This window comes from Rhinopithecus bieti, unplaced genomic scaffold (genome assembly GCF_001698545.2).
Source record: "Rhinopithecus bieti isolate Rb0 unplaced genomic scaffold, ASM169854v2 scaffold_7681, whole genome shotgun sequence".
Taxonomy (NCBI): Eukaryota; Metazoa; Chordata; class Mammalia; order Primates; family Cercopithecidae; genus Rhinopithecus; species Rhinopithecus bieti.
Window position 1 is genome coordinate 5,207,955 of NW_016806571.1, and position 26,536 is coordinate 5,234,490.

Sequence of the window (26,536 nt, forward strand, 5' to 3'; positions counted from 1 at the left end):
CCCGGCGGTCTGCGGAAGCGCGGCGGCCTGGCCAAGCCTGCTCGCGGGGCGGTGCGCCGACTGCGCGGGGGCGTGGCCTGCGGCCCTGACTACGCTGCCGGGCCGGCCTTTGATGAGGTGGCCGCCGCTGGCTCCCTGGGCCCCAGCCTGGTGCCTGCGCGGGCCGTCGCTGCCTTCCAGGCGCAGGGCATGCGACCTGTTGGAGTGTGAAATTCTAGGGGCCAGGTTCCTCTCCCGAGCGGTTTTATTTCCCACTGGACAGTGCTGCGGGTCTCAGAGGCCCTCTGGTCCGCTCAGGGTGAGGACAGCTGAGAGGCCCGGGCCCGTGAGCTCTTGCAGAGGAGCTGACACGCAGAGGGTCTGCTGTCCAGTAAACGAAAGTCTCGGGGAAAAACTTTGCAGGGCGATCTGCGTTACTCCAAAGTGAACACTGCATGTCTCAGGGTGGCTGGAGGCGGCAAGGAGAATCCCCTTATGGGCGCTTATGAGCTTTTCCATGTGTGATCTCTTTTAAACCTCTCAGCGGCTCCTAGGCAAAACTCCCAGTGTCGCAGAGGTTTCTTCATCAATAAGAGGAGTGCTGGAGGATCTCGGGCACTGCCCTCATTTTGCCTGCGGAGGAAAAATTAGGAAGGGACAAAAAGTCACAAAAATTAGGAAGGTGGTGGGGTGGGGGGTAAGCAAATTCCAAGGGCATATATCTGATGAAGGGTTGGTGTCTCCTGTGGTGCCCTACTGTGGATTAGTTGTTTGTGTCCTGGGTCCAGAAGTTTCTTTGGAGTCCATTGGCTACAGCTTTCCTGTATTAGAATTCTACTGTTATTTCCTATTGTAATCTGGCTGGGAATTTTACTTAGTTCAGATTCTAGATGCATTCAGTGAGTGTAGCTGCTCAAGGAAGTAACTGATAGTGTCTTACCATTTTCTTAGCTACTTTTCCGATGAAGGAACATGATCTCTAACAGAAGTTTTCTGGTAGATTACTAAAACAGGCAGATAGTAGCTTTCCTGGCTGGCTGAGTTAAATCCCTCTCCAGCGATCCTCCCACTTCAGCCTCCTAAGTAGCTGGGATTACAGGCATGAGCCAGCGCGCCTGGCAAATCTCTCTAGAATAAGCCAGGATCTAGAAAATAACATACGGAAAGACTATCTTGCCAGATTTCCTCTGTACTGCCTATTGCTCTTTGGTATTCACTAGACTGTCTTCTAATAAAAATCTCTTTAGTTGAGTTAAATGTAGTGTAGATTGGGGGCAGAGATGGGCACAAATGGGCATCAGAGAGTTCTAAAATACATGTGGACTTTTAAAAGATTGGTGTGTTGACAGGAGACTTCTGAACTTACAGGAGCACATTTACTTTCCAGGGTATCACTTTCTTTGTCTTTTCTTTTTCTTTTTCTTTTTTTTTGAGTCATAGTCTCACTCTCTCACCCAGGTTGTGGTGCAGTGGCACCATTTGGGCTCACTGCAACCTCTGCCTCCTGAGTTCAAGTGATTCTCGTGCTTCAGCCTCTTGAATAAGCTGGGATTACAGACATGTGCCAACACACCCTGCTAATTTTTGTATATTTTTGTTGCCCAGGCTGGTCTTGAACTCTTGAGCTCAAGCAGTCCACCTCCACCATCTCCCAAAGTGCTGGGATTACAGGCATGGGCCAGCTTGCGCGGCCCAGGGTATGTCTTTCATACTGTAATGCACTCTCTTGAGCCAAGCACACACAGGTTCCAACTCCTTCAGTCTTTGTTCTTAGAGATACAGAATAACATTAAGTGGTTGTCTTGTGACTTTTTGTACAAGTTAATGGCATTCAGCTCTTGAGAATTCTTTTTCTTCAAGTACCCATGACCCTGAAAAAAATGTTATGCTGTATAATACTTTTTCCTATAAAAGTTGTACATTGAGTTATTTGTATTTGTAAGAAATAACCTAGGCCAGTGCGGTGGCTCACGCCTGTAATCCCAGCACTTTGGGAGGCTGAGGCGGGCGGATCATGAGGTCAGGAGATTGAGACCATCCTGGTTAACACGGTGAAACCCCATCTCTACTAAAAATACAAAAAATTAGATAGGTGTGGTGGCGCATGCCTGTAGTCTCAGCTATTCGGGAGGCTGAGGCAGGAGAATCGCTTGAACCTGGGAGGCGGAGGTTGCAGTGAACCCAGATCACACCACTGCACTTCAGCCTGGGCAACAGAGTGAGATTCCATCCCCTCCGCCAAAAAAGAAATAACCTATATCAGATCTAGTGCCCCAGAGAATGGAAACTTCAGAGCCTTTGAGCAATGTGAATGAAATGAAAGCTGGAAGCTTAAAGTCTTAGCTCTGACTTGAATTTGTGGCTGCTTGAATGTGGGTATTTATTTTGTTTGTTATTGTATCCCAAGGACTTAGCCCAATGGTTGGCCCACAATAAGTGCTTAAAAAAAAATCTGTCAAATGAGTGAATGAAAAAAAAATGTTGTTAACCAATACCCATTTGTCACACTCACATCACAGGAAAGGTGAGGTCATCAGGGTTGAAGTCACTAACAACTGCCAGTCACCTGCCCCAAGGGTAGCGTCACCATGGACTGGCGGGCTTGTTCTGTGTAGAGAAGGGATGGATAGTGAATGCCAAGGTTAGTTCTAGCTGGATAAATTAGCCAACGGTTTCAGCTGGATAAGTTGGCTGAGGGTGCTACAGGGCCGGCCTTAAGGCTGTCTCAGTGCAACATTTTGGAGTCTGGAGTCATCTGTTCTGAATAGCGCCCATATAGCTTTTTTGTTTTTAATTTTTTGAGACAGTTTCACTCTGTTGCCCAAGCTGGAGTGCAGTGGCACAATCTCAGCTCACTGAAACCTCTGCCTCCTGGGTTCAAGTGATTCCCCTGCTTCAGCCTCCTGAGTAGCTGGGACTACAGGTGTGTGCCACCACACCTGGCTAATTTTTTTATTTTTAGTAGAGACAGGGTTTTGCCATGTTGGTCAGGCTGGTCTTGAACTCCTGACTTCAGGTAATCTACCTACTCAGTTTCCCAAAGTGTTGGTATTACAGGCGTGAGCCACACATAGCTTAATTCTGGAGCACAGTACAAATAGGGTGTACTTGGGGATTCAAAGGGAAGCATGTTGGATGAATATTTGCCAAGAAGGAATGGAGCACCTGATTTTGCTGTTGATTTGAACCTGACTCTAAGTGAGGTTAGACTGCCGTAAATCTTGTGTTTGTCATTCCTGGGTGGGTCATCTTCAACCATGATAGCTCACCTTCTCTAGACTTGAGTTAGGAGAATAGTTAATGTTGCAGTATTTAGGACTGATTCTGATTTTGGATTTAAAGGAAACAAAGGTGGTGTGTATTTCCTATTTTTAATTTTTAAAAATTTTGTGTAGAGACTGGGGTCTTGTTATGTTGTCCAGGCTGGTCTCAAGTGCCTGGCCTGTTTTCTTTTGAATTCGCAGATGAAGTTACTAGGATTATTAAATCTTTTTATTTATTTATTTTTTTGAGACAGTCTCCCCCTGTTGCCCAGCCAATGGCATGATCATAGCTCACTGCAGCCTCAAACTCCTAGGCAATCAAGTGATTCTCCCTTCAGCCTCCCAGGTAGCTGGGACTATAGCTGTGTACCCTGCTAATTTTTAAATTTTTTTTGTAAAGATGGGCTCTCACTTTGTTGCCCAGGCTGGGTCTCAAACTCCTGGCCTCAAGTGAACCTCTTGCCTTGGCTTCTCGAATTGCTAGGATTACAGGGGTGAGCCACTGTGCTCAGCTGGATTACTAAATTTTTCTTTTTTTTTTTGAGATGGGGTCTTGCTCTGTCACCCAGGCTGGAGTGCAGTGGCACGATCTCGGCTTACTGCAACATCCACCTCCCTGGTTCAAAAAATTCTTGACCGGGCGCGGTGGCTTATGCCTGTAATCCCAGCACTTTGGGAGGTCGAGGCGGGCGGATCACAAGGTCAGGAGATCGAGACCATCCTGGCTAACACGGTGAAACCCCATCTCTACTAAAAATACACAAAATTAGCTGGGCGTGTGGTGGGCACCTGTAATCCCAACTGCTCGGGAGGCTGAGGCGGGAGAATGGTGTGATCCCAGGAGGCGAAGCTTGCAGTGAGCCGAGATTGTGCCGCTGCACTCCAGCCTGGGCAACAGAGTGAGACTCCGTCTCAATAGAAAAAAAGAAAAGAAAAAATTCTCCTGCCTCAGTCACCTGAGTAGCTGCGGCTACAGGCACATGCCACCACACCCAGCTAATTTTGTATTTTTAGTAGAGATGGGGTTTCACCATGTTGAACTCCTGACCTCAGGTGATCTGCCCACTTCGGCCTCCCAAAGGGATTACGGGCGTGAGCCACCGCGTCCAGCCTGGATTACTAAATCTTTACAGATGTATCCTGACTCTCTCTGCCTTCTCCCTCTGTACTTGCCCCAACCAATGCAGATCTGAGTGTTCCTTCCAGCATGTCGGAGGGGGAGTCCCAGACAGTACTCAGCAGTGGCTCAGACCCAAAGGTAGAATCCTCATCTTCAGCTCCTGGCCTGACATCAGTGTCACCTCCTGTGACCTCCACAACCTCAGCTGCTTCCCCAGAGGAAGAAGAAGAAAGTGAAGATGAGTCTGAGATTTTGGAAGAGTCGCCCTGTGGGCGCTGGCAGAAGAGGCGAGAAGAGGTAAGGTGATGGTACAGTCACTCTTGGGGGAGTGAATTCTGGAAAGGTGAGAACTGGAAGAGCGAAGTCTTAAAAGAGGCCGACCAAACCTCAATAGGTTGGCGGCTAGGAGGAGATGATCATATGGAGTGTTAAAATGGAGGATTTGCGAGATAACTTTAATTCTCTTTCATATGAATTTCTTCTCAGGTGAATCAACGGAATGTACCAGGTATTGACAGTGCATACCTGGCCATGGATACAGAGGAAGGTGTAGAGGTTGTGTGGAATGAGGTACAGTTCTCTGAGCGCAAGAACTACAAGCTGCAGGAGGTAGGTAATGCTGAAAAGGTGAAGCCTGAGGAATGTTGGAACAGTGATTTAGAGAGGAATTGGTGTTGGGAAGCTGCCCATGAGGAGAGTATGTTGGGGTCAGTTCATTTCTGGGGAGGGACAGGAAATGGCTTCTCAGGATTATTACAGTGATTTATGAACTCTGTTATTCCACTGTCTCGCTTGCTCTCAGGAAAAGGTTCGTGCTGTGTTTGATAATCTGATTCAATTGGAGCATCTTAACATTGTTAAGTTTCACAAATATTGGGCTGACATTAAAGAGAACAAGGCCAGGGTAAGAATTTTTTCCCCATATTTCCTGAACTTACTGCAAAGAGACTAGCTGCATTTATTATTGTTCGTTTTATACTCAGAGATTAAAACAAGGTAGTTTTGAAACAGAACTGGAATCAGCTGCAATGGCGATAAGAGTAGGGCTTCAGTTGTCACCTATGCCTTTTGTATGGCTATAGATTGGGCAGAAAATGAGTGAACTTTTGCTTCCTTCTTCCCATAACTTTTATTGCTTAGTAGTTTTCATTGCCCTATTTAGTCTAAGTAAGTAAAGCTAAGAACAAAAGGAGAGAAATTTTAACAAACTTTCAAATTTAAAATCTGTTACAAGGGAAGGGATCATTTCTACCATAAGACCTTTTAGTAAATGCTTTGCCTTCCCAGGTCATTTTTATCACAGAATACATGTCATCTGGGAGTCTGAAGCAATTTCTGAAGAAGACCAAAAAGAACCACAAGACCATGAATGAAAAGGTATAGAAGGAGAGCAGACAAAGTTTTAGGCTCAGGGTGGGGCGGGACGGGGGGCTTAAAAATTACTGTGTTAATAATGAAGCTGATCAGGAAGGGATGGAAGGAGCTGGTGGGAGAGAGTTAAGAGAGGGAATTACTGCTGACCCTTGGATCAAACTTTGTTCCAGGCATGGAAGCGCTGGTGCACACAAATCCTGTCTGCCCTAAGGTAAGTAGTACCTGGTTAGTTTCTTACCCATATTTCCTGATTTAGTTCCTCCAAACAGATTTCAGGGCACTACTCTTCTGTTCTCTTCTGCCTCTCCCCACTTTCTTTGAATCATATACTGTCAAGATTAGGCCCCCTACGGGTCTTTTAAAGGGTGCATCCTAATGCCCTAACCACAACACTTACCTCCTACCTCTTTCTCCTAGTGCTTATCCAGCTTTTTAAATCATCAGGCATAATGGAGATTCAGAGTGTGGGGATTATCTTTATGGTGACCAGCAGGAGACCTGGCCCTTGCTCCTCTTAACCCTTGGGTTCCCCTTGCCCTTAATTTCCCAGTGGCCCCTCTAACAGCCCAGTGCCCCCACAGCTACCTGCACTCCTGTGACCCCCCCATCATCCATGGGAACCTGACCTGTGACACCATCTTCATCCAGCACAACGGACTCATCAAGATTGGCTCTGGTGAGGGGAGGGAGAGGTTCTGGGCAGGGGAGCCTCGGGAATTTGGGAACCATGGGGGTAAGATGAAAGGAATGGGGGATAACAGAGCAAAATTCTGAAGTGTGGGCCGGTGAGAAGAGAAAGGACCTTGCTAGGAGTAATTCATAGGAGAGGCCAGTTAATTAGTGGAGATGGGGTAGGATATATAATCTTACACCTTTTTGAAAGGAAATTAGGGTCAATACAGAGATAGTGATAGGAGGTTGGGAAAGGGCAAGAGATACGGGTTTGAGGTTTGATTTGAGTCCTGGGGCCAGACCCTGCCAGAGGAGGTTCCAGGCTGTGCCTGCTGTGAGTGCTTTCATTTGCTGTGTATTTGTGTGCAGTGTACAACATTTCTGTGTGCTGTGTCTGTGTGGTATTTGTGTGTCCATTTGTCTGGGGCTTGGCTGCTCCATGGCTCACAACTTTTCTCTGTTTTCCTCCCTCCCGCTTACGGGCTGCTCTGTTCCCAACAGTCTTTCATAGGATTTTTGCTAATGGTGAGAGCTCCCTCTGCCCCACTTGGGGCTCTGTTTGTGCTCCCTCTGCTCCCTTGGCGGCTGCCCAGTGCATGCAGTCGTGGGAGCAAACCCTCTTCTCCTATCTTCCCTGCCTAATTATGCCTGCTTAGCTTCTGCCCTGCCAGCCCTCCGCCTGCTTGCCCCTCCATAACCTGCTTGTTTCCTGTGGATTCTGCCTGGCTGGCCACTTACCTCCTGGATTCATGTTCCCCCTCATCATCAGGCTAGTTTCCCAGATCATACTGTGCTCCCAGATCCTCTGTGACTTGTGGTCATTGTTGATGATCTGAGTGAGTCCAAATTGGGCCTGGTCCTGTTTCCTCATTCAGCCCTGTGGCAGGCAGTGTTGAGGAATAAGGGGGTAGAATAGGAGTCTAAAAAGTTTTGGTGGATTAAAAGTGGAACTGATTCAAGGGTATTAGCTCAATTCTGAGCTCTTTTTGAGTTTCACTCAGCAAAGGTGGGTAAGAAGGAGGCTACCTCCTGAGTTGTATGTTAATACTTCTTATCCTTATTTATCCAAGTTCCTGAGGTCTCCAATTGTCCCAGATTAGGAAGGGCTGCCTGTGTTTTTATGTTATTTGCAGGGTGGATGAAAAAACTAAAACCAAATATTTTCATGTGAGTAGGGATTAGATGTACCTGGGATTTAGGGAAGGTGAACGGGGCACAAGTGAAAGTTTTTCCTTAAACTGCATTGCTTCTAGACTAGCCCAAAGTCCCTGTGTATCTGTTAATTTAGTCTGGTGCTTTTGTTGCTCCTGATTTAGGGACATTAGATAAGAAGCAGCAGGACTAAGAAAGGGGAGGTAGGTGGCGTCCATGTGTGGTCTGTAGTTCAGGACAGGAAAGGGGATATGTTTGTGCCTGTTGAGGGTCATCAGAAAGCAGACTTTAGGAGAGAATTTGGCTTTTGGGGCCTTTCTCTGGAGTGAGACTATTCTTCGTTGATGGTGGTCAGATTGTGTGTGTCTCCCCTACTCTCAGTGGCTCCTGACACTATCAACAATCATGTGAAGACTTGTCGAGAAGAGCAGAAGAATCTACACTTCTTTGCACCAGAGTATGGAGGTGAGCCTTCCTGCTTTCTCTGCCCTGTCCTCATCCCCTGCTTTTGCACCTTATAACTTGAGGTACAGAGGCAATATAACTGAAACTTCTAGGCCTTCTCTACCAGCATACAAAATATTTTTTTCTTTTCTTTTTTTCTTCCTAAGGCATTCCTGCCAACCCTAGCCCCCAATCCTCTGATTAACCAAAGCCTTCTCGGTTTTCCCTAGAAGTCACTAATGTGACAACAGCAGTGGACATCTACTCCTTTGGCATGTGTGCACTGGAGGTGAGGAGACTGGAGGGGAGGGGGGCAAATGAGAAGATGGAAGGGGTAATGGAGGGAGGACAAGTAAGGCGCTGGCTTGGAAGGAGTGATTGTGGGAGCACTGACGTTCTTAGGTGTCTCCTTTTTTTTTTATTCCTCCTCACTGAAGATGGCAGTGCTGGAGATTCAGGGCAATGGAGAGTCCTCATATGTGCCACAGGAAGCCATCAGCAGTGCCATCCAGCTTCTAGAAGACCCATTACAGAGGGTAAGGATCTTCAGGATCACTCCCTCCTCAACTGACCTTCAAATTTCTTCTGGTTTTTCTTCCTTTGTATCCACTGGGCATATGCTCCTAAGAGCTAGGGAACATAAAACAGAAAGGACACGCAAAATCTGTAAACATTTTCTTAGGAGGTGCCTACCCTGTTTTTGCATATATACACATAGGTTAGGGGGTTAAGATGGATGATACTGGGATTCAAAGTTGTGTGTTGGCTGGGCGCAGTGGCTCACACCTGTAATCCCAGCACTTTGAGAGGCTGAGGCGGGCGGATCACTTGAGGTCAGGACTTTGAGACCAGCCTGGCCAACGTGGTGAAACCCTGTCTCTACTAAAAATACAAAAACTAGCTGTGCGTGGTGGTGTGTGCTTGTAGTCCCAAATACACGGGAGGCTGAGGCAAGAGAAATGCTTGAACCTGGGAGGCAGAGGTTGCAGTAAGCTGAGATTGGGCTACTGCACTCCAATCTGGGCAACAGAGCGAGACTGTCTCTAAAAAAAAAAAAGAAAAAAAATGTATGTGAATTTAAATGTGCCTACATGGAGGTAAATTAATTTGATGGTTACTTCAGGCAATTGCTGTATACTCTCAGACAGCCATTTTTATATTTTTAAGTACATCAGTCAATTTAAATTAAACCAGTTGTTTGGGATTTTATATTTATACAGTTTTAGTTAGGGATGGTGCCCTGAAATAATGAGCCAAGATTTAAAAGACATAAGGTTATGCATCAGTTGATAGACTATAGTAAGTAGAGCTTGGACAGGAAAATCCAAACAAGAACAGTTTGTAACTCATTAGATAAGTATAATAGGGAACAGGAGAGAAAAGAAGACTAGTGGGAAGTCAGGAGGATAGTGTGGAGTAAGTTTCTACTTCAACATTGAGGTGGAGTATTCAAGTGAAAGATGAGGTATGTGACCTTGTTAGCTTTCAAGGTTAAAAGCAGGAAAGCAGGTTGTCATGGGATGTGCAGGAGGTAGAAAAGGAGGCGGTGGAGTATGGTGGCTCATACTTTTAATCCCAGCACTTTTAGAGGCTGAGGTGGGAGGATCACTTGAGCTCAGGAGCTCGAGACTAGCCTGGGCAACGTAGCAAAACCCTATCTCTTGTGAAAAAAATATAAAAATTAGCTGGGTGTGGTGGCACGTGCCTGTGGTCCCAGCTACTCTGGAAGCTGAAGTGGGAGGACTGCTTGAGCCCAGGAGGTTGAAGCAGCAGTGAGCTGTGATTGTGCCACTATACTCCAGCCTAAGCTAAATTTGGCAAGATTTAGAATAGAAGATAGGCAGTGAGTTGGCTAATAAAGCAGAGGTAGAAACTAAGGAAAAAGAAAGTGTGAACATTAAAGAAAAAAGAAAGCTTGTGGTTGGAGAGCAGAAAAATAATTAAACCCAGAAAGGCAGTGGCTGGTGTCTTTCATATAATATCTTATAGTTTTTGAAGCCCTTTCAGGTGCATTTATCAATATATTGTTTTCTCAGTAAGTGCTGAGCCCCTACTATGTACAAAGCCTTGTGCTAAGTATAATGAGAGTTATAAAGATGAATGCATTGAGGGGCTTGCCAGATGCCTGCTCCAGTTCCTTCTTTTCTTTTCTAGGAATTCATTCAAAAGTGCCTGCAGTCTGAACCTGCTCGCAGACCAACGGCCAGAGAACTTCTGTTCCACCCAGCATTGTTTGAAGTGCCGTCGCTCAAACTCCTTGCTGCCCACTGCATTGTGGGACACCAACGTGAGTCCTCTTGGCCCTGTGGGGAATAGTCTTCCAATCTGGAACCCTGTAACTATCACTGGCATGCTTGCTTTCCTCTTCTATATCCAAAGGGATTTTTTTTTTTTTTTTTTTTTGAGACAGAGTGTCACTCTGTCTCCCAGGCTGGAGTGCAATGGCTTGATCTCAGCTCATTGCAACTTCCAGCTCCCGGGCTCAAGCGATTCTTGTGCCTCAGCCTCCCGAATAGTTGGGATTACAGGCATGTGCCACCATGCCTGGCTAATTTCTGTACTTTTAGTAGAGATGGAGTTTCGCCATGTTGGCCAGGCTGGTCTTGAACTCCTGGCGTCAAGTGATCTGTCCACCTCGGCTTCCCAAAGTGCTGGGATTACAGGCATGAGCCACTGCACCAGGCCTCCAAAGGGATTCTTTACCCCTTTGCCTGCATGCCTTCTATGACATTTAATCTGACTGTCCCTTCATAACATCCCACTCCATCCAGACATGATCCCAGAGAACGCTCTGGAGGAGATCACCAAAAACATGGATACCAGTGCTGTACTGGCTGAAATCCCTGCAGGACCAGGAAGAGAACCAGTTCAGACTTTGTGAGTAACTGAGAGGGTCTGAAAAAGGCAAATTGGTCACTACCACTCTTGAGGCTCTGTAAACTGTCCATTCTCTGGGAATGGTTGAATTTGCTATTTTGCTTGTTTCCTTTCTTCCATCTCCTTTCTCTTTTCTCCTCCAGGTACTCTCAGTCACCAGCTCTGGAATTAGATAAATTCCTTGAAGATGTCAGGTGAGAGCAGAGTGAGAAGACAGGCTTTCTTGAGAAAGCAAGCAGGGTTGGGTATCCTAAGGCATTCACAGAGCCCATGTGACCTGTCTTCATCTTCTTCCAGGAATGGGATCTATCCTCTGACAGCCTTTGGGCTGCCTCGGCCCCAGCAGCCACAGCAGGAGGAGGTGACATCACCTGTTGTGCCTCCCTCTGTCAAGACTCCGACACCTGAACCAGCTGAGGTGGAGACTCGCAAGGTGGGGGCTGTGTGGGTGTGGATTGTCTCCATGGCTGTGGTGGAAGGGAGAGGGGACATCTCAAATAAGGCTCCATCCTTTAGAGAAAATGCTCCCTAACAGCCATGCCCTACGGGCTGGAAAGACGTCTAGGTATTGGGTTTTTTACGGACAGGTCTCTAGAGTGACCCTCTCTTCCTTCCCTAGGTGGTGCTGATGCAGTGCAACATTGAGTCCGTGGAGGAGGGAGTCAAACACCATGTAAGGCTCAGGGCTAGGGTTGCGCAGGGCTGGTGGCCAGAGGGTAGGGAAGAAGAGTCTCATTTTCTGACTGTCCTATTCTCCAGCTGACGCTTCTGCTGAAGCTGGAGGACAAACTGAACCGGCACCTGAGCTGTGACCTGATGCCAAGTGAGTCTCTCCTTTCCCTCAGAGGATGGAGAGTCTATGAGCCTTATCTTTTAGGGACATATTCAGGGGTGGGAAAGGTGACAAGGCAGTAACACATTGACTCACATAGAATGACTATCTTAGCCCCTAAAGCAGTGGGTGGATCTGACAGTTTAGCCCCAGTGGGGCTGTCTGAAGGGCCCCAGGTCCCTCAGTCCCATACTGTACTCACCCCCTCCTGTTTCTCTGTCAGATGAGAACATCCCCGAGTTGGCAGCTGAGCTGGTACAGCTGGGCTTCATTAGTGAGGTGAGGTTTCTGCCTTCATCTGCCCTGGCTGCCCCCATGCCTTCTCTTCCTCAGCCCCCATGTCACTGAGCACTTCTCCCCTAGGCTGACCAGAGCCGGCTGACTTCTCTGCTAGAAGAGACCTTGAACAAGTTCAATTTTGCCAGGAACAGTACCCTCAACTCAGCCGCTGTCACCGTCTCCTCTTAGAGCTCACTGGAGCCAGGCCCTGATCTGCGCTGTGGCTGTCCCTGGACGTGCTGCAGCCCTCCTATCCCTTCCCCCCAGTCAGTATTACCCTGTGAAGCCCCTTCCTTCCTTTATTATTCAGGAAGGCTGGGGGGGCTCCCTGGTTCTGAGCATCATCCTCCCCCTCCCCTTTCTTCCTCCCCTCTGCACTTTGTTTACTTGTTTTGCACAGACGTGGGCCTGGGCCTTCTCAGCAGCCGCCTTCTAGTTGGGGGCTAGTCGCTGATCTGCCGGCTCCCGCCCAGCCTGTGTGGAAAGGAGGCCCACGGGCACTAGGGGAGCCGAATTCTACAATCCCGCTGGGGCGGCCGGGGCGGGAGAGAAAGGTGGTGCTGCAGTGGTGGCCCTGGGGGGCCATTCGATTCGCCTCAGTTGCTGCTGTAATAAAAGTCTACTTTTTGCTAAAAGCGTCGTGTGTTCGCGCCTTTCCTGCCAGGGGGAGCGGGCCCGGGGCGGAGGCGGGGCCCAGGTGGGAGGGGAACCCGGGACGGAGGCGGGGCCCAGGTTGGGGCGGGGCCGGGCCCAGGTAGAGCGGACCTGCGGCCGGCGAGGCGGACGGGATGAGGCGCTGCAGTCTCTGCGCTTTCGGTAACTTCCGGGACCTGGCGTCTCGTCTCCTAACCCTGGGGCCACCCTTGGCCCGTCCTACGGCGTGCGGTTAACCCGCCAGGAGCCGTCTTTCCCCACCCCGCCCGACTCAACCCTGCCCTCACCCGTGCTTTGCAGACGCCGCCCGGGGGCCCCGGCGGCTGATGCGCGTGGGCCTTGCGCTGATCCTGGTGGGCCACGTGAACCTGCTGCTGGGGGCCGTGCTGCACGGCACTGTCCTACGGCACGTGGCCAATCCCCGCGGCGCTGTCACGCCAGAGTACACCGTGGCCAATGTCATCTCCGTCGGCTCGGGGCTGCTGGTGAGCGCGGCAGGCGGCCCGGGGCGGGGGTCGGGCGCCCAGAGAGCCCATCAAGCCAAAGGCTTTGTGTCTTCCACAGAGCGTTTCCGTGGGACTTGTGGCTCTCCTGGCATCCAGGAACCTTCTTCACCCTCCACTGGTGAGAAGGGACTTCCTGGAGCTTTTAACGAGTAGGCTTGAGTCAGGGAAATGGGGGCTGAGATTGGTCTTTCAATAGATTGGAGGAGCCTCAAATAGAGAAACTGGGTGTCTAGTCACTGGGAGTTAGCCAGGCCCAGGCTGCTCACCCTGATCTGTCCCTGCCAGCACTGGGCCCTGCTGGTACTAGCTCTGGTGAACCTGCTCTTGTCTGCTGCCTGCTCTCTGGGCCTCCTTCTTGCCGTGTCACTCACTGTGGCCAACGGTGGCCGCCGCCTTATTGCTGACTGCCACCCAGGACTGCTGGATCCTCTGGTACCACTGGATGAGGGGCCGGGACACACCGACTGCCCCTTTGACCCCACAAGAATCTATGTGAGCACATTCTCTTCCTTCTTGTGGTCTACAAAGCCTTGGTCCTGCCGTTTTAATTTCCCCTCTTTGTTGCACTTACCCTACTCCCTCCTACTCCCCATCCTTCTTGCTTTTCAGGATACAGCCTTGGCTCTCTGGATCCCTTCTTTGCTCATGTCTGCAGGGGAGGCTGCTCTATCTGGTTACTGCTGTGTGGCTGCACTCACTCTACGTGGAGTTGGGCCCTGCAGGAAGGAGGGACTTCAGGGGCAGGTAAGGAAGGTGAACAGGAAGGGTTCATTCCACAGAGACTGGCTGTGTTGAAAAGATGCTGACCGGCCAGGTGCAGTGGCTCACACCTGTAATCCCAGCACTTTGGGAGCCTGAGGCAGGCAGATCACTTGAGGTCAGGAGTTTGAGACCAGCCTGGCCAACGTGGTGAAACCCCATCTCTACTAAAAATACAAAAAATTAGTCAAGTGGGGTGGCGGGCACCTGTAATCCCAGCTACTTGGAAGGCTGAGGCAGGAGAATTGCTTGAACCCGGGAGGTGGAGGTTGCAGTGAGCCGAGATCGTGCCACTGCACTCCAGCCTGGGCAACAGAGCCAGGCTCCATCTCAAAAAAATAAAAAAATAAAAAGAAAAAGATGCTGACCTATCATTCAGGGCAAGGGTGTCTAACTCCATCTTCTTCTGCAGCTAGAGGAAATGACAGAGCTTGAATCTCCTAAGCATAAAAGGCAGGAAAATGAGCAGCTACTGGATGGAAGTCAAGAAATCCAAGCATCACAGAGAAGTTGGGTTTAGGACAGGTAATGGGCCTTGAAGGTGGTGGCCTGGATAAGAGTGGGGGCAGGGAAGTGCTCTTAGAACTGGGTCTAGGTCTTGCCATGCTGCTTTCCCCCTCTGACCCGGGTTGGTTCTCCCCTCTGTCCAGCAGGTGCTGTTCCAAGACTCAGTCCTAAAGGGTTTTTTTTCCCCACTAAGCAAGGGGCCCTGACCTCGGGATGAGATAATAAATTGTAATAAAGTAACTTCTCTTTTCTTCACTTGATTATGATTCCTTTTGGGGAAAAGGCACTGTGTGATGTTGGGAGTGACTTTGATCAAAGAATACAGTGGTCTCAGTTATTTATAAAACTTTAATGAGGGAGAGGCCCTAACTCTTCCTCAGCTCTACCGACTACTGAAAGGAAAAGGTGGTGCTGGGGAGCCCTCCACACCACTGACTGATGAATTTCAGCACGTCCTGGCACACTGGGCTGTGGGAGGTCTGTAAGCAAATGGAAGAACATGAGAGGAACTTGTTAATGCTGGAAATAGAAAATCAGCTCCATCGCAGGCTTCAGGGTCTGCACCTGCTTTCCTGCAATCCCACCCACCTTTCTAGTGTGTATGTGGGTTTTTTGTTTGTTTTGAGATGGAATCTTGCTTTGTCATCCAGGCTGGAGTGCAGTGGCACGATCTCAGCTCACTGCAACCTCCACCTCCTGGGTTTAAGCGATTCTCCTGCCTCAGCCTCCTGAGTAGCTGGGATTACAGGTGCATGCCACTACACCCGGCTAATTTTTGTATTTTTAGTAGAGACGAGGTTTATAACCATGTTGGCCAGGGTGGTCTCAAACTCCTGACCTCAGGTGATCCACCTGCCTTGGCCTCCCAAAGTGCTGGGATTACAGGCGTGAGCCACCGCGCCCGGACTTGTTTTTTTTTTTTTTAGTGCTGCCCTCTCTGCCTTCATTCTTCAAGTCCCCCTCTCTAACCTTGATGGCCATAAGGAATTTATTCCAGTTGTCCTTGTTAGCAGCCTTCCCTGGCCGCTTAAATTCAATTTTGTTCCTCAGAATGGGGTATCCTGTGGAGGAAGAAAAAAATGGTGAACTGGGGTTTGAGAGAGAATGAGGAGGGAAAAATGAGGAGCAGCCTGGGGGTAGAAAGCATGTTCCTGTCTTTTGTACCCTTTACTGAATCCTAGTAAAATTAAGTTTATTGATCCTGCTGCTTCCCACCCACCACAGGATCTGGGGTGCTGTAGGCTTCTATACCTGTAATAAGGCAGGGCAGGGCTTGAATCCCAGTGCTTGCTGCCACTAGGGAGGCCTCGTAGGCACCACGCTCATCCCGAGGCAGAACCTGCTCCAGCCGCTGGTCCATGGAGACTGTAAGCACCCAGTCTCGAACCTCTTCTCTCTCAGCCTCCTGGAAAGGACAAGAGGGAGTGGTAGCTTCACACAGGGCAGGGCAAGTTGGGGTAGATGGGTGAAGAGGGGGTTTGCTAAGCCCTCATCCTATATACCAGCTTTCAGCCACAAATCCTCCTTGGATTGGGGGATAGTCACAGCTTTTTCTTTCTACTTTGCTTCTACTTTCAGTGAAAGAGTAGTGAGGGCTGAGGTCCTTCCAAAGATGGTAGCACAAAGATGTTCTCCCTCCTCAAGGCACTTACACTGGTGAGGCCTTCCCATTTTCCAACCCTGTGCCCTTACCGGTACATGCTGCTTGGCTGGGAGTGGCACCTCAAAGGGAATGTCTGTATCCTGAAAATCAGAGTGGTCAAGGCCATCCAGCGTCCCCTCCTCGATTGCCTGCAGTAGAGTGGGCAACCATGAGCTAGGCACAGCTTGCGACCGGCAAAAACCCCCACCCTCGGGGCACAGCTTCCCTACGCACGTCGGTCAGGTCCAAAAAGCGATTGAGGAAGATCAATGCCATGTTCTCCCAGCCAACTGCCTGCAGCAGAGAAGAGTTGCAAATGGGAGTGAACAAGCTGGGTTTGAATGCTACTTCTCTGGGATCCAGGGAGAAAAATCCAGGAAGATATAGGAGGACTACATCTTCTGTAACATCAGCCCTACACTCAGCTTTCCTCTACCAGAGCAGAAAGGATATTCTATTTTCCAACTTTTGACTTCCTCCCATCTGCCCCACCCTTCCTTGTCCCAGCTCACCTTGGCAGCAATGCCTGCTTCATAGAAGGCTTTGTCTACAGGTAGTAGCTGGGTGTGACGCAAGAGTGAAACAGAAAGTCTGGCAGCCACAGTTTCCTGGGATTAAAGTCAAAGCATTATGAATATGGCACTAAAGTGACTGAGCTACCAGACCAATGATCCTGTAAGGCAGCCACAGAACTAAAAAACAACAATTATTATTAAACTGCTCTGGATCTCAAGCTGTTCTGGTCTTAGTTTTTTTTTTTTTTTCCTTTCCTTTTTTCTTTTCTCTGAACAGACCTGGGCCTAAGTTCAATTCTTTTTTTTTTTTTCTGAGACAGTGTCTCACTCTGTCACCCAGGCTGGAGTGCAGTGGTGCCATCTCAGCTCATTGCAACCTCTGCCTCCCGGATTCAAGCAATTCTCGTGCCTCAGCCTCCTGAGTAGCTACGACTACAAGCACACACTAGCACACCTGGCTAACTTTTATATTTTTAGTAGAGATGGAGTTTCACCACGTTGGCCGGACTGGTCTCGAACTCCTGGCCACAAGTGATCCACCTGCCTCGGCCTCCCAAAGTGCTGGGATTACAGGGGTGAGCCACCGTGCCCGGCCACCTAGATTATTTATAAGGTTCTTTCCACTTGTAGAATTCTATTGTCCAAATACATTAAATAAATATACAGTGAACAGTCACAAATAAGCCCCAAATATGTATACATTATAAGAGGTGAATAAATAAATCATGGGATTTGGATGTTTAAACATAATGAGGCTGAGGCTGTGTGGGCACAGAGCCCTAAGAAGGTCAGAAGAAGAAAACCTCAGCAAGGGCTAAAGATTTGTTTAGACAGAAGAGAAGCTGAAAGAGGTGGGGAGATTCCAGAGCCCAAGCTGAAGAATCCAGAATGTGAATCAATTCAGCTTTATACATCTGCGGATGAGCCCTTCTGACTGAGTGCTCCTCTGCCCTCCTACATCTCACCAGCTGTTTGACACTCTGGGCCGCAGAGCGCGTGGCATAGTAATGAGCGATCAGCAGCATCGTCTTGAACTCCTCATGGGCTGGAGAGTTTGCCTCGCTGGACTTCACCAGGTTTTCACACTAGAGGAGGGAGACAGCACAGCCTGGCTCAGGGGTCAGAGGACTGCCAGGGCCATAGAGTGGTCTCCGATGGCCACCTGGCAGAGGAAGGTAAAATACATCTGAGAATAAAGGTTTATGTGCATGAAAGAAGAGATGAGGACAAGGACAGACAGAGCAGCCCCTTCACTCCTGTCAACCCAACTTCCTCACCAGGTTGAAGAGGACATCTCGAAGATCAGCCCAGCTATGATAGGCCTCGGCACAGTTGGTTCCAGGAGAGCTCACCATGTCAGTGAAGATCCTTTTGTAGATATTGAAGTTCTAGAGGTAGAGGGGAGAAGGGCATCTGAGAAGGGCACAGCTAGAAGAGAAAGTCAGTGGGAGTGGGGCCAAAGGGAGGAGAAACAGGCTCTGTGTGTAGAAATGGGTGTGTGTGTGCAAGAGCTGGGAGACAGTGGCAGATGATTAAGTGCTGATTATTTTTAATGAAATGAATTATTTTTAAGTGCTGATTATTTTTGATGAAAAGAGGAAGAAATAACTTTCTTAGCTGGTGCTGTGTGAGTGTGGGCAACTGTACAAATGTAAATGCAGAGTCACAACATTAATGGGCTGTGACTCTCGGATCAGGCAGCAGTGTTCATTCTCTGGAGGAAGTCAGTAAAGGCCCTAGAGGTATGTGCAGGATTCAGTTCTGAAAGACAGGTGCCTGTGTATTTGCTAACAGCATGGGGAGCTCCATGGGTGTTTCTTCAAACAGAAGTTGGAAGTTTCTGCAAACTTCTCCCCATGCTCTTAGCAAATACACAGCCTCCAGGGAGGCTGTACCTTTCTGGAGATGCGTTGGGGGCTCTGGGCATGATGTTCTCTAAGGATAGAATCCTCTGAGAAGATAGTTCCTGAGAAGATAGGTGGTTCTAGAAGAGAAAGAGTTTTCTTGTGGAAACATTCAATCCAAGGAGAAGGCTGGTACCTGTGGGTTAGCAGGGGCTCCGTGCTGTACATATAGGACCAATGCCTGGGCAGAGTTACCCTCCCGGATCAAGTGAGTTGCATACAAAGCCACGTACTTGTGCAGAATCTTGTAGTTCTGTACAGGGGTGGAGGAAAAGCATGCGTGAAGTTGGGATCAGCAAGACCAAGCAGTGAGGTGACTTGAGGCCATGTATTTGTTGAGGAGACAAAGGGCATATGCAAACCTCTGACCCCAGTTTAAGATTGAGCTTATCTGATGCCCATTAGAAATCTTTGGGCTTTGGGTTTTTGTGGAGGTAGGAGAGATGCAGCTTTGAAGCAGGTGGGGAATCAAGTGAAAATGTAAAGAAAAACTGGGAATGGGAAGACAGCAGTACCTGCTTGGTAGCTGTTTCAATACACTTGTCCCACTGGCCCTGCTCCACATACAGGTCCAAAGCAGCTATCACATCCACACCCACCAGCTGGGTCAACGGAAGACAGAGTTACAAGAGAAAAGAGATGACATGAGGGAAAGAAGAGGGAGAGAATCTTGTGAGTCTCTCCCTGCATTCTGCCTCCTGCTAACTCTGCAAGTCTCACCGAGTCCACTTTGCCCTGGTTCTTGAGGAACTCTTTATAATGCTCGTCCACATAGTCTTCGTACCTGTGAAGATATTCAGAGAGCTCCATCTTCATATTCCAGAATACCAACCCTCCCCATAAGACTTTCTCCCAGTCTTTACAAAAGGAAGTAAAAGAGAATTTCCTGGTAAGAAGGGGTTACAAGCTTACCTGGGATCTAACTCCTTAGCTACACGCTTAGCCTTGTTCCACTCCTCACCCTCGATGAAAGCATCGATTGCTTCCTTGACAAGGTCCAGATTCAGATACAGCTCTGCAGCCTGCACAATGGGAAATCAGCATGGAGACTTTCTCCTCGCTCCTAGTCTTCCCGCTGTGAGCTCTCCCATCTGTTTCCTCAGGACTGCAAGCCTTGCCCACCAGGAGGCCCACTTCATACACCTTCCTGGGTGTAGATGTCACCCTTGCACCCATCTCTGTGCAATCTGTTTCTGTTCCATCCCAGCACCCTGCTTACTGCACTGTGCTTTCCAATTCCAATCAGCTGGGGTCCTACAGCCAGAACGACCTCCATACTACGTTGGGGAGGCAGAAACTTGATGGAGAGTTCGGCTGCCTGAGTGGTTGAAGAGAAGATGGAAATGGGTAGGAGAGACAAATACCGCTGAGTCCTCAGCCTGATCCATTTCATACATTTTTCTCCTCCAGATGCCAACTTTTTCTCTTACTCTCTCCTTCAACCTTGTACCCTCCTGGGCAGAGCCTGGCCCACGGTCCATTAAATCCTTTAATTAGCCATCAGTGGACCTATCTTTCCTCTCAGTTCATTAACTCTTTCAGACACTTCCTGTGCTGCCTGAGGTCACTGCATTTGAACCTTCTACCTTTGACAAAATCATTTTCAAGGTCTTTGTTATAAGTAAAATCTTCGTAGCAGAGTACAAGAGAAAGGACTCCTAAAATGAGGAGTCCAGGGCATTCTGTAACTATTTGTGTTGGGCTTTTATGAGCTTTGGTTTCTTCATTCGTACACACTGGATTTTGAAGACTTAGTATAAAAAAAGAATGGAAAACATCTAAATAATGTGTGTGAGTACATGTTGAAATGGTAGTATTTTATTTAATTTTTTTGAGACAGAGTCTTGCTGTGTCGCCTAGGCTGGAGTGAAGTGGCACAATCTCAGCTCACTGCAACCTCTGCCTCCCAGGTTCAAGCAATTCTCTTGCCTCAGCCTCCTGAGTAGCTCGGATTACAGGCCCCCCCTGCCCCCACCGCCACCATGCCCAGCTAAGTTTTGTATTTTTGGTAGAGACGGGGTTTTACCATGTTGGCCAGGCTGGTCTCAAACTCCTGACCTCAAGTGATCTGCCTGCCTTGGCCTCCCAAAGTTCTGGGATTACAGGCATGAACCACTGTGCCCAGACGAAATGGTGGTATTTTAGATATACTGTGTTAAACAAAATATATTACAATGATTTTCACGTTTCTTTTTACTCTTTTTAAATGTGGCTACTAGAAAATTTAAATGACATGTATGGCTTACATTTGTGGACTGCATTATATTTCTAGTGCCAGTGCTGGTACAGATGATCTTGATGATACCTTTCAACACTTAAAACTCAGAAATTCCACAAAAGCAGGTGTTCTATGAGAGCACACTGTTTCCATTAGGACGCTGACATCTTCACCAGATTTCAATTTCCACACAATCCAATTTAGCTGTAGTTTATGCTAATCCCCTCTGGTCTTTCCCTCACTGTTCTTGCCTCCCTTTCTTACTGCCAAGCCCTTCAAAGCTTAATCTGCCCTGTCCGCATCAGGAAGCCATCTTCTGACTAATCTGAAGGTACAGTCATGCCGGGCTCCCGAGTTACACATATCAGATACTCAATACTGCCAATTAAAATCTGCTAGAACCTCAAAACCAGTCATCAGCCCCTCTTTCTACTTCTCTCCCTCTAACTTCTAGGGGTTATTCAATTATAAGACCTCAAAAGGCCGGGCACAGTGGCTCACGCCTGTAATCCCAACACTTCGGGAGGCCGAGGAGGGTGGATCACGAGGTCAGGAGATTGAGACCATCCTGGCTAACACAGTGAAACCCCGTCTCTACTAAAAGAAACACAACAAAATCAGCTGGGTGTGGTGGCAGGCACCTGTAGTCCCAGCTACTCAGGAGGCTGTGGCAGGAGTATGGTGTGAACCTGGGAGGCAGAGCTTGCAGTGAGCTGAGATCACACCATTGCACTACAGCCTGGGCGACAGAGCAAGACTCCGTCTCAAAAAACAAGCAAACAAACAGAAACTCAAAACCTAAGGGAAATTTTGCAGGGCCATCACCATACGAACATGTCATTTAGATGGCCAATTTCACCCTCTTCATGACCCCCACCCACCAGATTTCACTGTATCTAAGGTGCACTTAAACTACATGTGCATCCACCAACATGGCACATGTATACATATGTAACAAACCTGCATGTTGTGCACATGTACCCTAGAACTTAAAGTATAAAAAACTATATGTGCATCCCAATTTTAAAGATATTAAAATATAATTATATATATATGCCACTGTTAACTTTATGTATCAATTTGACTGGGCTACAGGGTATCCAGGTATTTGGTCAGACATTATTCTGGGTGTTTCTGTAAGTGTTTTTGGATGAGGTTAACATTTAAATTGGTAGACTGAGTAAAGCAAATTGCCCTCTCTACTGTAGATAAACCTCATCTAATCATTTCAAGGCGTGAACAGAACATAAAGCCTGGCTCCTTCCCAAGTTAGAGAGAATTCTTCCTGTTTGCCTTTAAACTGGGACACTGGCTTCTTCCTGCCTTCAGATTTGAACTCAAACATCAGCTCTTCCTGGGACTCAAGCTTGCTGGCCTTCAAACAGGAACTACACCATCAGTTCTCCTGGGTTTTCAGTTTGCCAGTTCACCTGCAGATCTTGGGCCTTGTCTATCTCCATAACTGCATGAGCCACTTCCTTTTAATAAATCTCTTTATATACATGTACACACATATACCTACAGTCATGCATTGTCTAATGATGGGTATGTTCTGAGAAATGTGTCCTTAGGGGATTTCATCGTTATGTAAACATCACAGCACAAACCTAGATGGTATAGTCTACTATACACCAAGGTAGAGGTTGCATAGAACTTATTGCTCCTAGGCTACAAACCTGTACAGCACATTTCTGTACTGACTACTGTAGGCAACCATAACACAATGGTAAGTATTTGTATACTGAACCTATCTAAGGCCAGGCATGGGATCATCTCAAGTGATCCACCCACCCCGGCTTCCAAAGTGCTACAATTATAGGGGTGAGCCACCACGCCCACCCATGTGGTCTACTGTTGACTAAAACGCTGTTATATGGCATATGACTGTATATATCCTGTTGGTTTCTCCAACACAGTATGTCTTATTATGTGTGACACATACTGGCCTGGCTTAATTTGCTGGAGGCTTCTTTTCAGGAAATGTTGGGTGGGGGAGACGGAGCCCAAGCTTTTTTCATGTTCCCTGTCTGGCCAGTTCCTGTGCATGGAGTTGCCCTTCCAGCTCCTATCCAAGTCCTCCCTCCTTCTTCACAGAGGCTTCCTGACCCCTCTAGCCCACAGAGATCTCACTGTTCTCTGAATTCTACTTTAAATCATGCACTTTAGTCTTTACTCAGATATGATATTGAGCCATGTGTTGGTCTAACTCCCCTAACTTTTGGCTGTCAGGGTCTGTCTTATATCCGCTTTTACAGCCTTCAGAGGTTCTGGCTCTATCATCCAGCAGGCACTCCACAGATTCCTGCTACCTGACTGAAAAGAAAAAGACACAAGAGGAAAGAGCTGCAGATGTGAGAAGTGGAGCTGAGTGTGAATAGAGGCCTAGGGAGAAGGAACACCAGAAAGGGCCTGCTGCCCTCACCTTCATCCAGCACTTCTCTGCCAGTCCACTGTTCCCAGAGTCTCGCACTTTGAGGTAGCAGTCCACAGCATGGCTGTACTCTTCAGCCTGCTCCCAGTGTCGAGCTTGTTCCACGAGTCCCTCCACACCCCTGTGGAGATGAGAACGCTGGGACTTGGCATGGGGGTGGGGAGCAGTGTGCTCTATCCTGTGCACGCCTCATGACCCTCCCAGCCCTGCCAATGCTGCCTGGACCTCTGGCCTCATACCTGGCCCCCTTCTTAGTAGCTTCCCGCTCATACTCTTCCTGCAGAGCTTCCAGCTGGCTGGGCACATAGTCCTTGCAGATCCGCAGAGCGTCACTCCATAATCCAGCCTCCTGCTCAGATTTCCAGGTATCAAGAGGGCAGAGGCAGGCATGACACTTCCCACTGCCACACAGGTGCTCTGGCCCACAGACTCCTGGGTCCTTGGACCTCTCTTCTCCTTCCTCTTTCCTGTCTTTCCCACTCCCCAATACTAACCTCCCTGATCTTTCTTCATACCAGGGGTCAGTGTGGCTCTCTGTGGGCTCTCAGAACCTCTTCCCCTCCCCTCATGGCCCTGCATCCAGTGCCCCACCTTATAATAATTGAGGGCCAGGCCTGGTCTCTGGGCCCGGAGCAGCAGCCCTTCTGCTTTCTGAAAGTCCTTCTCCTCCAAGGCCCCCCGGGCCTGTCCCACAAGCACCTCGGCGACACTGTCAGGGTCGTGGGCCTCAGCCACACGCTGAGCTGCCTCCCAATCCTGGTTATGGACAAACCTGCCTCCAGATGGGGACAGAGGAGAGACTGAGTATAGGACTGAGGCCCCAGTAGTGGGAGACAAACAGCCATGTCACTGAGGGGTGTAACACTGATTTGTTCTAGGTTTGAGTGAAGGTCAAGATAATCATGAAAGATCCTAGGACTGTGACTGGGGAAACAGGATTAAGGAATATATGGGGTAACTCACATGAGGACTGCTTCCTTGGGTTTACCAGCTCTGATGAATTCAGCTTCAGCCTCTTCGAATTTCCCCTACAGGGAGAGCAAGTCAGCTGTGCATGGTGAGAAGGAGACTGGCATCACAGGCAGGCATGAGCCTGGGGGTATGCACACCCAGGAGCAGTGCACTAGGGGATGGAGTAAGAGGGCTCTGCGGTCAGGGTCCAAGTCACACCCATACCTCATCCTCCAGGAACATAGCGTATTTGAGATGAACCTCAGGGGTTTTGTGCTTGAGGGCCAGCCGAGAGAGTTCAAACGCAAATTCAAAGGAGCTGAAACAGAAAGTGCAGATAAGGTTTTCTTACTTCATGCTTCCATTCAAAAAAGGAACAAGACAAAACAGAAAGGACAGAGTTGAGGGGAGAAAAAGTGACAGATTTAAGGATAACGGATATGAAGTGACAGAAAAGCATAGAGAGATAAAAAGGAAGACAGGCAGGCAGCCCTGTGAAGACCACGTCACTGTCAGTGTGGATCAAGAGATGTCTGGAAAAGCCTATGCCTTCCCTGAGGCCAGCTGCTCCTGAGGAAGGAGTTTGGGCCTGCAAAGGGGAAGGGAGGAGTGAGCCTCGCAGCCCTACGCTGACAGGGCTAGGAGGGCTCCTGGTGCTCACCACCTCCTCCTGAGCTCCAGCTACATTAGCAGATATATAGGCTCTCCAAAAAATGAGCAAGACCACCCTCAGCATCAGACTTCATGATTGGCATTGATAACAGTAGCTTAAGAAAAGTTCACTTTGCTCTTTCAGCTACCTTTCCGTGCCGCCACAATGGTGTGCATGAATGTCCTGGCTGATGCGCTCAAGAGCATCAATAACTCCGGAAAGAGAGGCAAACGCCAGGTCCTTATTAGGCTGTGCTCCAGAGTCATCGTCTGGTTTCTAATTGTGATGCTGAAGTATGGTAAATTGGTGATATTGAAATCATTAATGATCACAGCTAGGAAAACTGCTGTACACCTCACAGTCAGGCTAAACAAGTGCAGAGTGATCAGCCCCAGATTTGACGTGCAACTCAGAGATCTACAAAAATGGCAGAATAATCTGCTCCCATCCTGCCAGTTTGGTTTTATTGTACTGACAACCTCAGCTGGCATCATGGACCATGAAGAAGCAAGACAACACATACGAGGGAAAACCCTGGGATTCTTTTTCTAGAGATGTAATACATATTTACAAATAAAATGCCTCATGGACTCTGGTGCTTCCAAAAAAAAAAGTTCGGCCGGGTGCAGTGGCTCACGCCTGTAATCCCAGCAATTTGGGAGGCCAAGGTGGGCGGATCACAAGGTCAAGAGATCAAGACCATCCTGGCAAACATGGTGAAACCCCATCCCTACTAAAAATACAAAAATTAGCTGAGTGTGGTGGCGTGTGCCTGTAGTCCCAGCTACTTGGGAGGCTGAGGCAGGAGAATCATTTGACCAGGAGGTGGAGGTTGCAGTGAGTCAATATCGTGCCACTGCACTCCAGCCTGGGCAGCAGAGCGAGACCCTGACTCAAAAAAAAAAAAAAAAAGTTCACTCTGCATTTGACAGAATCACACTTCCATTACCCAGGAGTAAGCTATTGGTTTAGTACAGTCTGCAGTCCTAGCTTTACAATGTTTCCTCTCCACCCTTCTTAGAACAGCCAAAGGTTAAACACTGTTCTGAGTCCCTAGGGAATAGGAGCAGTTAATTTATTCATGCCACTCTATCATGTCCTTCCAAGGATCTTTCAGTTATACATCATTTTCTTTCTCTAGATAGTGGCTCTGCCTGCGATGGGGCCCGTGGAGAGAAAGCTTGGGGCCTCACCGATTGTCCGCAGCGTGGTCAACAGCAGCTTCCAGGAGTCCCAGTTTGTTAAGCAGTCTAACTGCAGCCTCTCCTCCCAGGCTCTTTGCCCACAGATAGGCCACGTGTTTCTGGGCATTAGCTCCTCCTTGAGTCCTGGCCACCTGTAAAGCAAAGTCACTCAATAGTCCTTCAATACAGAGCTGCTCCCTTCTTATCTCTGACTTCGGCTTTGACAAGGATCCAATAACTATTCTAAATTGAAGAGGAAGAGGCTGGGCGCGATGGCTCATACCTATAAGCCCAGCATTTTGGGAGGCCGAGGCAGGAGGATCACTTGAGGTCAGGAGTTCGAGACCAGCCTGGCCAACATAGTGAAACCCTATCTCTACTAAAAATATAAAAATTAGCTGGGCGCGGTAGTGAGTGCCTGTAATCCCAGCTACTCGGGAGGCTGAGGCAGAAAAATTGCTTGAACCCAAGAGGTGGAGGTTCCAGTAAGCCAAGACTGTGCCACCACACTTCAGCCTGGGTGACAGAGCAAGACTCTGTCTCAAAAAATAAAATAAAATAAAAAGTTAACAGGAAAAGGGCTAAATTTCAGGGTTTCTTTTTTTTTTTTTTTTTTTTTTT

At 48.4% G+C, this 26,536-nt stretch overlaps 3 protein-coding genes across 11 annotated transcripts in view; 2 read left to right on the plus strand and 1 right to left on the minus strand.

Annotated features, from left to right (window-relative positions):
* Positions 1-12,627, plus strand: part of NRBP1 (nuclear receptor binding protein 1) — a 13,305-nt gene extending 678 nt beyond the window's left edge. The window contains exons 2-19 of one of the 2 annotated variants that reach the window (XM_017876975.1): positions 4,430-4,659; positions 4,849-4,971; positions 5,165-5,266; positions 5,650-5,739; positions 5,907-5,947; positions 6,318-6,412; positions 6,910-6,933; positions 7,942-8,025; positions 8,235-8,293; positions 8,442-8,540; positions 10,159-10,291; positions 10,776-10,881; positions 11,025-11,075; positions 11,179-11,314; positions 11,501-11,554; positions 11,641-11,704; positions 11,937-11,992; positions 12,077-12,627. In XM_017876975.1, the coding sequence (XP_017732464.1) occupies positions 4,450-4,659; positions 4,849-4,971; positions 5,165-5,266; positions 5,650-5,739; positions 5,907-5,947; positions 6,318-6,412; positions 6,910-6,933; positions 7,942-8,025; positions 8,235-8,293; positions 8,442-8,540; positions 10,159-10,291; positions 10,776-10,881; positions 11,025-11,075; positions 11,179-11,314; positions 11,501-11,554; positions 11,641-11,704; positions 11,937-11,992; positions 12,077-12,181 (1,632 nt within the window). In that variant the 5' untranslated portion in view covers positions 4,430-4,449 and the 3' untranslated portion in view covers positions 12,182-12,627. The remainder of the gene's footprint in view (positions 1-4,429; positions 4,660-4,848; positions 4,972-5,164; positions 5,267-5,649; positions 5,740-5,906; positions 5,948-6,317; positions 6,413-6,909; positions 6,934-7,941; positions 8,026-8,234; positions 8,294-8,441; positions 8,541-10,158; positions 10,292-10,775; positions 10,882-11,024; positions 11,076-11,178; positions 11,315-11,500; positions 11,555-11,640; positions 11,705-11,936; positions 11,993-12,076) is intronic. The other variant, XM_017876976.1, reaches the window with a different exon arrangement.
* An 87-nt stretch (positions 12,628-12,714) lies between these two features.
* Positions 12,715-14,672, plus strand: KRTCAP3 (keratinocyte associated protein 3). 3 transcript variants are annotated; one of them, XM_017876977.1, is made up of 7 exons: positions 12,715-12,808; positions 12,947-13,131; positions 13,211-13,270; positions 13,438-13,644; positions 13,762-13,896; positions 14,324-14,436; positions 14,562-14,672. In XM_017876977.1, the coding sequence occupies exons 1-6, from the start codon at positions 12,781-12,783 to the stop codon at positions 14,429-14,431; spliced, it is 723 nt and encodes a 240-aa protein (XP_017732466.1). In that variant the 5' UTR covers positions 12,715-12,780; the 3' UTR covers positions 14,432-14,436; positions 14,562-14,672. The 3 variants fall into 3 exon arrangements, with proteins under 3 accessions (XP_017732466.1, XP_017732467.1, XP_017732468.1); XM_017876978.1 differs by having other exon boundaries at positions 14,565-14,672; XM_017876979.1 differs by lacking the exon at positions 13,211-13,270.
* A 76-nt stretch (positions 14,673-14,748) lies between these two features.
* IFT172 (intraflagellar transport 172) overlaps positions 14,749-26,536 on the minus strand; it is a 44,365-nt gene continuing 32,577 nt past the window's right edge. For 3 of the 6 annotated variants that reach the window (XM_017876974.1, XM_017876973.1, XM_017876970.1), the window contains 19 exons: positions 25,925-26,067; positions 24,305-24,398; positions 24,092-24,156; positions 23,720-23,900; positions 23,368-23,477; positions 23,120-23,249; positions 19,699-19,797; positions 19,392-19,501; positions 19,200-19,263; positions 18,995-19,081; positions 18,616-18,732; positions 17,853-17,963; positions 17,541-17,660; positions 16,573-16,668; positions 16,295-16,354; positions 16,111-16,209; positions 15,670-15,823; positions 15,388-15,479; positions 14,749-14,897 (listed from right to left, as the gene is read on the minus strand). In XM_017876974.1, the coding sequence (XP_017732463.1) occupies positions 14,808-14,897; positions 15,388-15,479; positions 15,670-15,823; positions 16,111-16,209; positions 16,295-16,354; positions 16,573-16,668; positions 17,541-17,660; positions 17,853-17,963; positions 18,616-18,732; positions 18,995-19,081; positions 19,200-19,263; positions 19,392-19,501; positions 19,699-19,797; positions 23,120-23,249; positions 23,368-23,477; positions 23,720-23,900; positions 24,092-24,156; positions 24,305-24,398; positions 25,925-26,067 (2,022 nt within the window). In that variant the 3' untranslated portion in view covers positions 14,749-14,807. Of the gene's footprint in view, positions 14,898-15,387; positions 15,480-15,669; positions 15,824-16,110; positions 16,210-16,294; positions 16,355-16,572; positions 16,669-17,540; positions 17,661-17,852; positions 17,964-18,470; positions 18,560-18,615; positions 18,733-18,994; positions 19,082-19,199; positions 19,264-19,391; positions 19,502-19,698; positions 19,798-23,119; positions 23,250-23,367; positions 23,478-23,719; positions 23,901-24,091; positions 24,157-24,304; positions 24,399-25,924; positions 26,068-26,536 lie in introns of those variants that run through there. The other 3 variants (XM_017876972.1, XM_017876971.1, XR_001886526.1) reach the window with 3 other exon arrangements.

Coding starts and splice junctions, on each gene's coding strand:
- KRTCAP3 (XM_017876977.1), top strand. CDS start 12,781: ATGAGGCGCTGCAGTCTCTGCGCTTTCG. Junction 13,271..13,437: donor ACCTTCTTCACCCTCCACTG/GTGAGAAGGGAC, acceptor TGTCCCTGCCAG/CACTGGGCCCTGCTGGTACT. Junction 13,897..14,323: donor AGGAGGGACTTCAGGGGCAG/GTAAGGAAGGTG, acceptor CTTCTTCTGCAG/CTAGAGGAAATGACAGAGCT.